Consider the following 14,761-nt stretch of genomic DNA (forward strand, 5'->3'; position numbering starts at 1 on the left):
AATGACTTGCCAGGGATGGTGGTGGAGGCTAAAACATTAGGGGTATTTAAGAGCCTCTTGGACAGGCACATGGATGAAGGAAAAATGGAGGGTTATGGGGTAGTGTAGGTTTAGTACTTTTTAAAAAAAAGGATAATATGGGTCAGCATAACATGGAGGGCTGAAGGCCTGTACTGTGCTGTAATGTTCTATGGTTAGTTTGCAGGTTGAATCTGTAGTGAGGAAGGCAAATGCGATGCTAGCATTCATTTCAAGAGGACTAGAATATAAAAGTAAGGATGTAATGCTGAGACTTTATAAAGTTCTGGTAAAGCCTCACTTGGAGTACTGTATACAGTTTTTGGCCCCTTTGCGTAGAAAGGGTGTGCTGAAACTGGAGAGAGTTCAAATTAGGTTCATGAAAATGATTCCAAGATTAAATAGCTTGTCATATGAAGAGCGTTTGATGGCTCTGGCCCTGTATTCAATGGAATGTGGAAGAATGAGGGGTGATCTAACTGAAACCTATTGAATGGTGAAAGGCTTTGGTAGAGTGGATATGGAGAGGATGTTTCCTATGACGGGAGTGTCTAAGACCAGAGGATACAGCATCAAAATAGACAGGCATCCCTTTAGGACAGAGATGAGGAGGAATTTCTTAAGCCAGTGGAATTCTTTGCCACAGGCAGCTGTGGAGGCAAGTCTTTATGTATATTTAAGGCAGGGGTTGATAGATTCTTGATTGGTTAGGGCATGAAGGGATATGGGGGGGGGGGGGAGGCAGGAGATTGAGGCTAAGAGGAAAAATAGATCAGCTATGATGAAATAATGGAGCAGACTTGATGGGCCAAATGGCCTAATTCTACTTCTGTACCTTATGGTCTTAAGGTCTTATGATCTGGGTAGGAGGTAGGTGGGATGAGCAATAAGTTTGAAGGTGACACCAGAATTGATGGTATAGCATACAGTGAAGAAAGTTTGCCTAAAGTTACAACAATATAGATCAGTGGGGAACACACATTAAATGCTGGAGGAACTCAGCAGGCCACACTGCATCTATGGAAAAAAAAGTACAGTCAATGTTTCGGGCCAAAACGCTTCAGCAGGACTGGAGAAAATGGGGAAGTTGGCAAGCAAATTGCGGATGGAATTTAACTCTGACAAGTATGAATTGTTCCTTTCAGGAAATTAAATCAGGATAGGACCTGGTGATACAAAGGTCACACAAACTTATACAAAGATAAGTTTTTATCTGCAATTTGAGAAGGATAAGGGCAGATCGGAGGTGTCATTGTTGCAGTTGAACAAAGGAGACTATGGAGCCATGAGGGAGGAGCTGGCCAAAGCTAAATGGACGGATATCCTAGCAGAAAAGACAGTGGAACAGCAATGGCAGGTTTTCTTGGGAATAATGCACAAGGTGCAAAATCAGTTCATCCCCCGGAGAAGGAAGGATTCGAAGGGGGGGAAGGGGCCACAGTGGTTGACAAAGGAAGTCAGAGATTGCATAGCATTAAAAAAAAGTATGACAGAGCTAAGGTGAGTGGGAAGACAGATGATTGGGAAGTTTTTAAGGAACAACAGAACTTAACTAAAAAGGCAATACGGGGAGAAAAAATGAGGTACGAACGCAAGCTAGCCAGGAATATAAAGGAGGATAGCAAAAGCTTTTTTAGGTATGTGAAGAGAAAAAAGATAGTTAAGAACAATGTTGGGCCCTTGAAGAATGAATTGGGTGAAATTGTTATGGGAAACAGAGAAATGGCAGAAGAATTTAATAAGTACTTTAGATCTGTCTTCACTAAGGAAGTCACAAGCAATCTCCCAGATGTATGGTTGGACCAAGGACATAGGGTAACAGAGGAAATGAAACAGATTGACATTAGGAAGGAAATGGTGATGAGTAGACTGATGGAACTGAAGGCTAACAAATCCCCAGGTCCAGATGGTCTGCATCCTAGGGTACTAAAGGAGGTGGCTCTGGAAATTGCGGATGCATTGGTAATCATTTTCCAATGTTCCTTAGGTTCAGGATCAGTTCCTGAGGATTGGAGAATGGCTAATGTTATCCCACTTTTTAAGAAAGGAGGGAGGGAGAAAACAGAGAACAATCATCCTGTCAGGCTAACATCAGTAGTGGGAAAGATGCTAGAGTCCATTATTAAAGATGAAACAGTGGCATATCTAGATAGCAGTGATAGGATTGGGCCGAGCCAGCATGGATTTACCAAGGGCAAATCATGCTTGACTAATCTATTGGAGTTTTTCGAGGATGTAACCAGGAAGTTAGACAAGGGAGATCCAGTGGATGTAGTGTGCCTCGATTTTCAGAAGGCATTTGATAAGGTCCCATATAGGAGATTGGTGGGTAAAATCAGAGCTCATGGCATTGGGGGGAAGATATTGACATGGATAGAAAACTGGTTGGCAGATAGAAAGCAAAGGGTAGCGGTGAATGGGTGTTTCTCGGAATGGCAGGTGGTGACTAGTGGGGTGCCACAGGGCTCGGTATTGGAACCACAGCTGTTTACGATTTACATCAACGTTTTAGATGAAGGCATTAAGAATAACATCAGCAAGTTTGCTGATGATACTAAGCTGGGTGGCAGTGTGACATGGGATGAGGATGTTAGGAGAATTCAGGGTGACTTGGATAGGCTGGGTGAGTGGGCAGATACTTGGCAGATGACGTTTAATGTGAATAAGTGTGAGGTTATCCACTTTGGGAGTAAGAACAGGAAGGCAGATTATTATCTGAACGGTTTAGAGTTAGGTAAGGGAGAAATAAAAAGAGATCTAGGAGTCCTTGTTCATCAGTCACTGAAGGTGAATGAGCAAGTGCAGCAGGCAGTGAAGAAGGCTAATGGAATGTTGGCCTTTATTACAAAGGGAATTGAGTACAAGAGCAAGGAAATCCTCTTGCATTTGTACAGGGCCCTGGTGAGACCACACCTGGAGTATTGTGTACAGTTTTGGTCTCCAGGGTTAAGGAAGGACATCCTGGCTGTAGAGGAAGTGCAGCGTAGATTCACGAGGTTAATTCCTGGGATGTCCGGACTGTCTTACGCAGAGAGGTTAGAGAGACTGGGCTTGTACACGCTGGAATTAAGGAGATTGAGAGGGGATCTGATTGCAACATATAAGATTATTAAGGGATTGGACAAGATAGAGGCAGGAAATATGTTCCAGATGCTGGGAGAGTCCAGTACCAGAGGGCATGGTTTGAGAATAAGGGGTAGGTCATTTAGGACAGAGTTAAGGAAAAACCTCTTCTCCCAGAGTGTTGTGGGGGTCTGGAATGCCCTGCCTCGGAAGGTAGTGGAGGCCAGTTCTCTGGATGCTTTCAAGAAGGAGCTAGATAGGTATCTTATGGATAGGGGAATCAAGGGATATGGGGACAAGGCAGGAACTGGGTATTGATAGTAGATGATCAGCCATGATCTCAGAATGGTGGTGCAGGCTCGAAGGGCCGAATGGTCTACTTCTGCACCTATTGTCTATTGTCTTGGGGAATGTTGAGTACAAGTACATGGTTCCTGGAAAGTGGCAACGCAGGTAGATAGGATAGTAGGAAGGTGTTTGGCAAGCTTGCCTTCATTGGCTAAGACATTGTGGGTAAGAGTTGGAACTTCATTTCACAGTTATACAATGTGTTGGTAAGGCTGCACTTGGAATGCTGTGTACAGTTCTGGTCGCCACACTCGAAGTATTAAACTTGAGAGAGTGCAAAAGGATTCACAAGGATGTTTCTTGGATTGAAGGGCTTGATTTATGGACTTGGATTTAATCAAATAAGTGGGATTACGATAGATAAAAATGATGATGAGCATGGATGTGGTAGAGCAAGGGGCCTGCTACTATGCTGTGCAACTCTGATATATCCATTGTCTGGAAATCAAGCAAAACTAGATCTTCATTCTGTTCTTTTCAAAACTGATTTTAAAAATTACTTGTTTCCCAACAGTTGTTCATGCCTGTCAGCACTCTTGACATAAATGAATAATTTCCTTATCTCATGACAGCACTTGTCAGGTCTGCTATTAAACAATATCCATCATAGATACCTAATCAGATAGCATCAGTTTGAGACAAATACTTAAGTGTGCATAAAGGAAAACTAAGGTGATTGGGGCACATTTAAAACTTGCTGGGTACAGCTGGGTAGAATTTCACCTTTTATTAATACTATGGTTAAAGTAGATGACATGGAAAAATTTCATAGATGTTGCCTTGGTTTAGAATCATACAATCAGTCTTAGCCTGTATTGATACAACTTGCTTCCAAAATTAGTTACCCCTTGGTGCCGAATGAGTGTTAATTGTGGTTAATTCCCTGACTAGCCAGCTAAATGTGCTTCAAATTCACCTTCAACACGAGTGAATCTGCAGATGCTGGAAATAAATTTTTAACAAAACACAAAATGCTGGCAGAACTCAGCAGGCCAGACAGCATCTATGGGAGGAGGTAATAACGACGTTTCGGGCCGAAACCCTTCATCAGGAGTGAAGTAACATGGGATGGTCGAGGGGGGATAAGAAGTGGGGGGAGGGATAAAGTAGAGAGCTGGGAAGTGATAGGCTGGAGGGAAATGGGCTAGGGGGAAGGTGGAGAAATATGGGAAATAAAAGAGAAAGAAAGGTAGGGCTGGGGGGAGAGATTATATCTAAAGCAGGAGCAAGCAGAGACAATGGGTCTGCCTGGACAGCCAGGTTTGTGAATCTTAGGTAGGAGGTAGAAACTTCTAAAGCAGGAGCAAGGATCCCGTCTCCAACCCTCTTCCTCCTCATGGATCCCATCTCCAACCCTCTTCCTCCTCATGGACTCCCCGCCCAGGACTTCTACCCGCCCTGGATCTGTTCATCTCTAATTGCCGTCGGGACATTAACCGTCTCGACTTCACCACCCCTTGCTCCAATTCTATCCTTACCCCCTCTGAACGCTCTGCTCTCCATTCCCTCCACAACAATCCCAACCTTACCATTAAACCTGCAGATAAGGGGGGTGCTGTTGTCATCTGGCGCACCGACCTGTACATAGCGGAGGCACGACGACAACTCACTGACACCTCCTCTTATCTACCCCTGGACCATGACCCCACTAGGAGCACCAGTCCATTGTCTCCCAAACCATTTCCGATCTCATCAGCTCGGGAGATCTCCCATCCACGGCCACCAAACTTATAGTTCCCACACCCCGCACTTTCCGTTTCTACCTCCTACCTAAGATTCACAAACCTGCCTGTCCAGGCAGACCCATTGTCTCTGCTTGCTCCTGCTTTAGACAATACCTTATCTCCCGCCTAGATAGCCTCCTTCCTGCCGGCATGAACACCCAACTCACTGACCTCCGTTGATACCCCTGCCCCCCACCCTTACCCCCATCCCTATCTATTATTTTAGTCTGGTTCTCTTTCTCTCTCTTTCCCCCCCTCACTATAATCTCTTCCCCCCAGCCCTACCTTTCTTTCTCTTTTATTTCCCATAATTCTCCACCTTCCCCTAGCCCATTTCCCTCCAGCCTATCACTTCCCAGCTCTCTACTTTATCCCTCCCCCCACTTCTTATCCCCCCTCGACCATCCCATGTTACTTCACTCCTGATGAACGGTTTTGGCCCAAAAAGTCGTTATTGCCTCCTCCCATAGGTGCTGTCTGGCCTGCTGAGTTCTGCCAGCATTTCGTGTTTTTTTAAATTCAAATTCACCTTGGTCTCTTTATACCCCCACCTGGAAAATGCACTAATGGTGAAATAAGAAATTCAGTTTTTTATTTGACGAGAAACTGCTTTAACACTGAGCAGATTGATGTTTCATTTTTGCGGTATTGATGTTTTTGAAGTACTAAGTCTTTTCTTCCTTTTTACTTCAGGAATATACCATGTTGTGTATGCTGTGTGGAAAAGCGGAAGACTCTATCAGTGTATTGCCAGATGATCCACGGCAAATGGCTCCCCTCTTCTGAAATGTTTCTGTACAATTCAGGGAAGGTGTTTGTGTAGGGTATGCAATATCAAATTAGAGAAATGAACGATAAGCTGAAATGGAAACCCCTTCGTTTAAACTTGCTACTAGAGGATGTTCCGTAAATAGTCCTCTTCGGCACTTCTCAAAAATAAAGTTTTGCTTGTATCATTGTATTTATCAGTACTAAATTGCAACTCAATTGTTTTAACCTGCGGAGTTTTCTGCCTAATGTACAACTTGCCTGATCTTCCGAAGCATACTGCGAAAGGAGATGATGGTTCTGTTTTTAATCCCTTTTATCATGAATAATTCCAAAACAATTTGTATTCTATTTATGTGTTCCTCTTTAACACCTCAGAAGGCTGTGTGCCTTGCTTTGGGAAATAATTTCTATTGGGTCCACAACCCAATTTTTTCTTCATTCTTGGGTACTGGGGGAGCTAGGGTGCTAGTTACAGAGACAGCGTATTTAATAGATCCAAGGAGAATGTTATCCCAGTGCAAAGCCAATCAGTTTTTGCTGCATCTTTTTTTAAATTAATTGTAGGATGTGGAAGTTTCAGCAACGTTGCCATCTGTTATCCATCCTAGTTTTCCTGACATATGAGGCAGTTAAACGTCAACTGTGTGGAGTGGAAGTAGAGTACAGGCAGGCCAGAAAGGATGGAATGTTTTCTTCTCTGATAATTTTTGCATTTTTGAACCAGGCGGGTTTTTACGTTGACCCAGTGGAGTTGTCAAGCACTCCAGAATTTATACATAGTATTGCAGTATACTAAAATTTCTATTATATTCTAATATAATCCCAATAAAACAGTTTGGGGTTAGATCGCAAACATGAGAAAATCTACAGATGCTGGAAATCCAGGAAGCATCTATGGAAAAGAGTGAACAGTCAATGTTTCGGGCTGAGACCCTTCATCAGTATTTGGGGTTAGATTATTGGGTTTCTGGATAACTTCCTTGTCCTTTGAAGCTAAATTGAGAATTGTATTGAAGTGAATTGGAAAGCTTATCTTTGTTCGATAAATGAGGATATGAAAGTCAGGGAGAAAAATCATTATATTTGTAGCTGCTTGAACAAATGTCTTTAATATGTGTTCTGTCTTAGAGCAAACTTGTTTGCATCACAAAGATCACCTAATGCTGTGCCTTGGGCTGCCAACTGCTAGGAATATATTCACATGTACTTCATTTAACAGGCTAATGAGGTACTGCCGCACCGAGCTACCACGCTAGGCATTATTTTTTGTTAGTTGATCTGTTGAATAAATTGAAATTTTATCTTCTGATGAAGGATAGCTTTCATTCACACTAAACCACAAGATCTGTTCTCTTTTGGAATTGATGTATTTTGCTGAATCTGCAATAATGAAACTAGTGTACCATCCACTATGTGGTTATTTTATTCATTACTGCTCTACATTATATAAAGAGTCATTAACTAGGGCAATAATGAAAGCATTTTAAAGCAAATTAAAACTAGACTGTCAGTCTTTCTTGGTCATTACTGGACCAAGAATTTTCCAAGATGTTCATCAGATACATCCAATTACTGCAGGAGCAGATACAATTAACACCTACACAGTGTTTTAACAGTCACCAGGCAACTGACTGGGCATGTCTTGACAAAAGTCCAGGTTGCTTCTTGGCTTGTCATTGTTTCTTGTGAGATAATACATAAAATAAACTGAGGTGATATTTTCTTGCATCAGCCGATTGCTGAATTTTCTGAACCATGGCATTTTAGATATCTTACACTTTGGTTTTTAAAGTATTGCTTTTCTGGAGCAGCTTCATTGGGATGGACCTTGGGGAGCAAAATTATCTGTGCAAGTCAGCAAGAGAATGCTGGTTAACTTATTTATTGGCATCCTCAGCCTCTTGAGCTTCTTTGATCTCGGTTTGACTGCAGGAGGGATTAAATATTTGAAATTAATTTTGTTAGTGATCTAGTTTGTGCTTGGATATGCCCTGTAGCCAAGAGGCTGTTATCATTCCTTAGATAATTGTGGTTTATCACTGCCTACACTCCCGTGTGGTGTACCTCGTTAACATCTGTTTGTTGCTGAACAGTTCATAGCTTTTGTAATACTTGATTTAACCTGCTAAATTCTACCTGTGAGTAATTTTGGTAAAGGACTCTTTTAAATTGCAGAAAAATAAAAAGTTGTTATTTCAATATTTATACTGTGGGTCTTTAATTTCCATCTGTATTGCTATTAGGGCAGTTGCTGATTTTAGTTTGTTGTTTAAGATGGTGGCAGATAATCAGCTTAAATCATTGGTATCCTGCAGTGCTGCTGGGCAACTCTGTGATTTTTATCTAGCAACAATCAAGAAACAATGGGCGTAAATTGCAAATACACCTGCTGCTATTGTCTCTCTAAATGCTTGAGGCTGTGGGTTTAAGAGGTCATGCTGAGCATGACTTCGACATTTAATAAAGTGTACACTGCAACACTAGTGAATTGAATGAATGTTTGGATGGTGAATGGCATGCTATTCAATTAAGCTCGTTTCTTTCATTTGGTTATGTGCTTTGTAATGAACATTGGAAAAAAACAGCAGATGCTAAAAATTTGAAATTAAAACAGAAAACGTTGGAACATTGGGCCAAATAGCATCCATGAAAGCAAACAGAATAATGTTTAATTTTGGAGAGCCTTTGTCAGAAATTTGCAGAAAAGGTGGTGGAGGAGCAGTAGGACAAAGAATATCTGTCTTTAGCAAAGGGTTAATAGGGACAGTGAGAAGGTGATTATGTATTTTGTGTTGTAATAGCATGGCTGTGGGATAAGCCCAGCAGGTCAGTCCATTGAGAGAGAAGGAAATTAATGGAGAAAGAAAACTAGATGTAATATTGCTGGCAGTAATAATCTGGAGGATCTTCTAGTCCAGCACAATGAAAGTTCTGAGAATGTGTGCTGTATTTTCTGTTTTATGTAATTTACCTTTCACTTGTTCCTGTCATTTCTAATTATGCAGTGACTCATCTGCAACATAAATTATTTCCAGATATGCCTTTGCTCTTCTGCCAGGCTATTCAACTTAATATATCTCTCTATCGACAAAAAAAATACTTACTGTTTTCTCCCCTCATTCTGGCTTCTTTGTTTGAGAAATGCATCAAGACTTGATTTTCTAGTCTGTGATATTTTGCAAATAGATTAGGTGGGTCCTTTTCATTCCTGCTGTTTAATATCCAATTTGAACATGAATATTACTAATGCTGTTCAATATTTGTCAGATAGATTACTGCAGGAGAGGAATACATGTATATTAGAAAGAGATGGGTTGTGTGTCTTCTAATTTTGAAAGTAAATATTTCAAGCTGCAATTTTTCTTCTCATATTTTAATATTTTATGGAGCACCATGTTAATGTAGTGTAATGTTAGTGTAATGGTTAACATGATGCTATTACAGCTCGGGCATTGGAATTCGAAGTTCAAATTCAGCATCCTCTGTAAGAAAGCTTGTACGTCCTTCCCGTGAAGCGCGTGCGCTTCCTCTGGATGCTCTTGTCCAAAGACCTATCAGCTGGTGGGTTAATTCATCATTGTAAATTATAAAATTTCTTCCAATTGACATTAACAATTGGAATATAGTCAGGAAACTTTACAAAATTACACACTTACAATTGCAGGACAACCCAACTAGTTTCTGAGTACAAACTGCAGACAACCAAAATATAAATCCCTTTTGTTACAGTGTTGAAGGATTGCACCATGAATATACAACTAACCAGAAAGTTAAGTGATAAAACAGATCTGTAGTGAACCCCACACTGATGACCCTTTCTCTCGTTTTCAAACCTCTTCCTCTTCCTAGACACCCTGTACTGGACTTCTGCCTGCTCTGGATCTTTTCATTGCCAACTGCTGACAGGACCTCAATTGTCTCAACTTCAGCATGTCTCTCTTCTATTCCAAGCTCACCCCTTCCAAATGCTTTGCTCTCCACTCCCTCTGTACCAATCCTAACCTCACCATCAAACTCACAGATAAAGGCGTGCTGCAGCAGTCTGGCAGACTGACTCTACCTTGCTGAGGCAGGGCGACAACTCTCAGACAGTTCTTCTTACTTACCCCTTGAACAGGACCCCACTAACTCATCAATTCGCACTCCGCACCTTCCATTTCTACCTCCTACCCATGATCCATAAACTTGCTTGTCCAGGTAGACCCATTGTTTCGGCTTGTTCCTGCCGCACTGAACTCACAGCTGCATCTCTCAGTTTTATTCCCCGGGTTCAGTCCCTTCCTACCTACATCCGTGACACTTCATATGTTCTGGATCTTTTCAATAATTTCAGGTTTCCTGGCCCCCATCATTTTATTTTTACTACGGATGTCCAGTCCATATACACCCCCAGGAAGGCCTGAAAGCCCTCCATTTCTTTCTGGACACCAGACCTAACCAGTTCCCCTTCACCACCATCCTCCTCTGTCTAGCGGAACTTGTCCTCACTCTCAATAATTTCTCCTTTGGCTTTTCCCACTTCCTTCAAACAAAAGGAGCAGCCATGGCCGTTCACATGGGTGCCAGCTATGCCTGCCTTTTTGTCAGCTACGTGGAACAGACTATGTTCCAAGCCTACACTGGTGTCAGTTTGCCACTTTTCCTATGCTACATTGACAACTGCATTGGTGCTGCTTCCTGCACCCATGCGGAGCTTGTCGACTTCAACTTTGCCTCCAACTTCCACCCTGCCCACAAATTTACCTTGTCCACTTCCAACTCTCCCCTTTCTCAATCTCACTCTCTCTATTTCTGGAGACAGCTTATCTACTGATGTCTATTATGAACCCACGGAATCTCACATCTACCTGGACTATACCTCTACCCACCCTGTTACTTGTAAAAACATCATCTCCTTCTCTCAATACCTCCATCTTGGCAGGAGATGTCCTCCTTTTTTAAAAGAAAGGGGCTTCCATTCCTCCACCATCAACTCTGCCCTCAACTGCATCTCTTCCATTTCACACAAATCTGTTTTTACCCATCCTCCTGCCACCCTACCAGGGATAGAGTTCCTCTTGCCCTCACCTACCACCCCACCAGCCTCCACATCCAGCACATAATTATCCAGAATTTCTGCCATCTCCAGCATGATCCCACCACCAAGCACATCTTTCCCTCCCCCTGACTTTCTGCTTTCTGGAGGGATTGCTCCCTATGCAACTCCCTTGTCCATTTGTCCCCCACCACTGATCTCCCTCCAAGCAGAACAAGTGCTATACCTGCCCCTACACCTCCTCCCGCACTACCATTCAGGGACCCAAACAGTCCTTCCAGGTGAGACAGCACTGTGCTTGGTGCTTCCAGTGTGGCCTCCAGGGAGACCAGATGTAGATTGGGAAATGCTTTGCTGAGCATCTATGCACCGTCCGCCAGAAAAAGTGTGATCTCCCAGTGGCCACCCATTTTAATTCTATTTCCCATTCCCACTCCGACATGTCAGTCCATGGCTTCCTTTACTGCCGTGATGAGGGCACACTCAGGTTGAAGGAGCAACACTTCATATTCCATTTGGGTAGCATCCAGACTGATGGCATGAACATCGATTTCTCAAACTTATGATAATGGCCCCCAACCCCCTCCTTTACCATTTCCCATCCCCTTTTTCCTCTCTCACCTAATCCTTGCCTTTCCATCGCCTCCCTCTGGAGCTCCTCCCTTTTCTTTTTTCCATAGCCTTCTGTCCTCCCCTATCAGACTCCCCCTTCTCCAGCCCTGTATCTCTTTCACCAATCAACTTCCCAGCTCTTTACTTCATCCCTCCCCCTCTCTTGGTTTCACCCATCACCTTGTGTTTCTCTCTTCCCTTCCCAACTTTTTAAATTTATCCATCATTTTTGGTCACAGCCTGAAATGTCAACTGTACTTTTTTCCATAGATGCTGCCTGGCCTGCAGAGTTCCTCCAGCATCTGTAGATTTTCTCTTGTCTGTAATAAACTGTGCCTTAAGTAGCAGCGATACACATTTAGTAATGTTCTAAAAACAAGAACATTCATCATTTGTCTTTCCCTATGTAGATTCAATGGGACAGAATCAGAAATGTACCACACCCAATAATTGGTTTCATTAGCCACTGGATATCATTTGGATGTGAAACACAAGAGATTCTGCAGATACTGGACATTTTGAGCAACAAGCACAAAATGCTGGAGGAACTCAGCATGGCAGGCAGCATTTATGGAGAGGAATAAACAGTTGATGCTTCAGGCCGAAACCCTTCATCAGGACTGGAAAGGAAGGGGGAAGATGATGGAAATTAAATTGTGTACAGGTTTTATTTCATGAAGACTGGTTCTCTTTTCAGTTAATCGATACTATTGATATATTTGTAACCCTAGAACGATCCCTAACAGTGGGTGGAGTCTTTGATTATACAGGCTGCTTTACTGAGGCTGCAAGAGGTATAGACAGAGTCAAAGGAGGGGAGGCAGATGTGCTGAGCTATATCCACCACTCTGCAGTTTCTTGTGGCCATGGGCAGAGAAGAAGTTTACTATCACTAACATTTGTTCAGTGCAATAGAGGAACAGCAAGGTAGTGTTCAGGGGTTCATGGTCTGGTCAGAAATCTGATGGTAGAGAGGAAGAAGCTGTTCTTGAAACATTGAATGTGTGTCTTCAGGCTCCTGTGCCTCCTCCTTGATGGCTTGCAGTTGCCATATCAAACTGTGATGGATCTGCATAGGATGCTTTCTGTGGTGAGGGTCAAAGGGGTGTGCCAATTTTTTTAGACCCCTGAGGCAGGAGAAGAACTCGTGAGCTTTCTTAGCCACGGTGTCAACGTGATTGAACCAGGATAGGCAATTGGTGATGCCCACTCCCTGGAACCCTCAACCCTTTCGATCTCAGCACCATTGATGATAGCAAGAGCACACACACTGCCCCCCTTCTCAGCTCTTTGCAGGATTATGGCTACCAGATCTTTTTTATTTTTTGAGAAATTCATGACACTATCTGTTTACCCATGTGACAATATGATCAGAATCAATTTTATTATATAATGTGAAAATTATTCTTTTGCAGCAGCATTACAGCGCAAAGACAAAGATTATTAGATAGATAGATAGATAGATAGATACTTTATTCATCCCCATGGGGAAATTCAACTTTTTTTCCAATGTCCCATACACTTGTTGTAGCAAAAACTCATTACATACAATACTTAACTCAGTAATAATATGATATGCATCTAAATCACTAACTCAAAAAGCATTAATAATAGCTTTAAAAAAAAGTTCTTAAGTCCTGGCAGTTGAATTGTAAAGCCTAATGGCATTGGGGAGTATTGACCTCTTCATCCTGTCTGAGGAGCATTGCATCGACAGTAACCTGTCGCTGAAACTGCTTCTCTGTCTCTGGATGGTGCTATGTAGAGGATGTTCAGGGTTTTCCATAATTGACCGTAGCCTACTCAGCGCCCTTCGCTCAGCTACCGATGTTAAACTCTCCAGTACTTTGCCCACGACAGAGCCCGCCTTCCTTATCAGCTTATTAAGACGTGAGGCGTCCTTCTTCTTAATGCTTCCTCCCCAACACGCCACCACAAAGAAGAGGGCGCTCTCAACAACTGACCTATAGAACATCTTCAGCATCTCACTGCAGACATTGAATGACGCCAACCTTCTAAGGAAGTACAGTCGACTCTGTGCCTTCCTGCACAAGGCATCTGTGTTGGCAGTCCAGTCTAGCTTCTCGTCCAACTGTACTCCCAGATACTTGTAGGTCTTAACCTGCTCCACACATTCTCCATTCATGATCACTGGCTCCATATGAGGCCTAGATCTCCTAAAGTCCACCACCATCTCCTTGGTCTTGGTGACATTGAGACGCAGGTAGTTTGAGTTGCACCATATCACAAAGTCCTGTATCAGTTTCCTATACTCCTCCTCCTGTCCATTCCTGACACACCCCACTATGGCCGTGTCATCAGCGAACTTCTGCACATGGCAGGACTCCGAGTTATATTGGAAGTCAGATGTGTACAGGGTGAACAGGACCGGAGAGAGTACGGTTCCCTGTGGCGCTCCTGTGCTGCTGACCACTGTGTCAGACCTACAGTCTCCCAACCGCACATACTGAGGTCTATCTGTCAAGTAGTCCACTATCCAATCCACCATGTGAGAGTCTACAAATGACAAAATAAATAAAAGGAGTAATGTGGTAGCATTCATGGCTTTATGGGTCATTCCAAAAATCTGATGATGGTGGGGAAGAAGTTCTTGCTGAATTGTTGAGTGAAGTTCTTCAGGCTCCTGTACCTCTTCCTTGATGGTAGTATTGAGAACAGGGTATGTCCCAGATGTTAGGTTCAGAATGATGGATGCTGCCTCTTGAAGTTGTCAATGGTGGGAAGGGTTGTGCCCGTGAAGATGCTGACTGAGTCTGCTGTCTCTCATGATCCTGTGCATTGGAGCCTCCATGCTCTCCACTGTACATCTATAAAAATTTGCAGGAGTCTTTGGTGACCTACCAAATCTCCTCAAACCTCCAACAAAGTAGAGACACTGGTGTGGCTTTTCAGCATTGCATCATGTTAGGTCATGTCAGATCTAGATGGGCACAGCCTCAAAATCGAGGGGCGACCTTTTAAAATAGAGGTAAGGGGGAGTTTTTTTAGCCAGAGAGTAGTGGATCTGTGGAATGCTCTGCACAGGTTGTGGTGAAGGCCAAGTCCATGGGTATATTTAAGGCAGTAATTGATTACTTCATGATCGGTCAGGGAATCAAAGGATATGGCAAGAAAGCAGGTGTATGGGACTGAGTGGGATCCAGGATCAGGCATGATGGAATGATGGAGC

The 14,761-nt window shown here is 42.9% G+C and overlaps 1 protein-coding gene across 1 annotated transcript in view; it reads left to right on the forward strand.

The window, feature by feature from the left end:
* The window catches only part of churc1 (churchill domain containing 1), a 28,930-nt gene extending 20,807 nt beyond the window's left edge, over positions 1 to 8,123 (forward strand). Inside the window, exon 4 of the mRNA XM_073040206.1 lies at positions 5,847 to 8,123. Coding sequence (XP_072896307.1) covers positions 5,847 to 5,939 — 93 coding nt within the window. The 3' untranslated portion in view covers positions 5,940 to 8,123. The remainder of the gene's footprint in view (positions 1 to 5,846) is intronic.
* Positions 8,124 to 14,761: the final 6,638 nt, after the last annotated feature.

This window comes from Hemitrygon akajei, chromosome 3 (assembly GCF_048418815.1).
Source record: "Hemitrygon akajei chromosome 3, sHemAka1.3, whole genome shotgun sequence".
Classification (NCBI taxonomy): Eukaryota; Metazoa; Chordata; class Chondrichthyes; order Myliobatiformes; family Dasyatidae; genus Hemitrygon; species Hemitrygon akajei.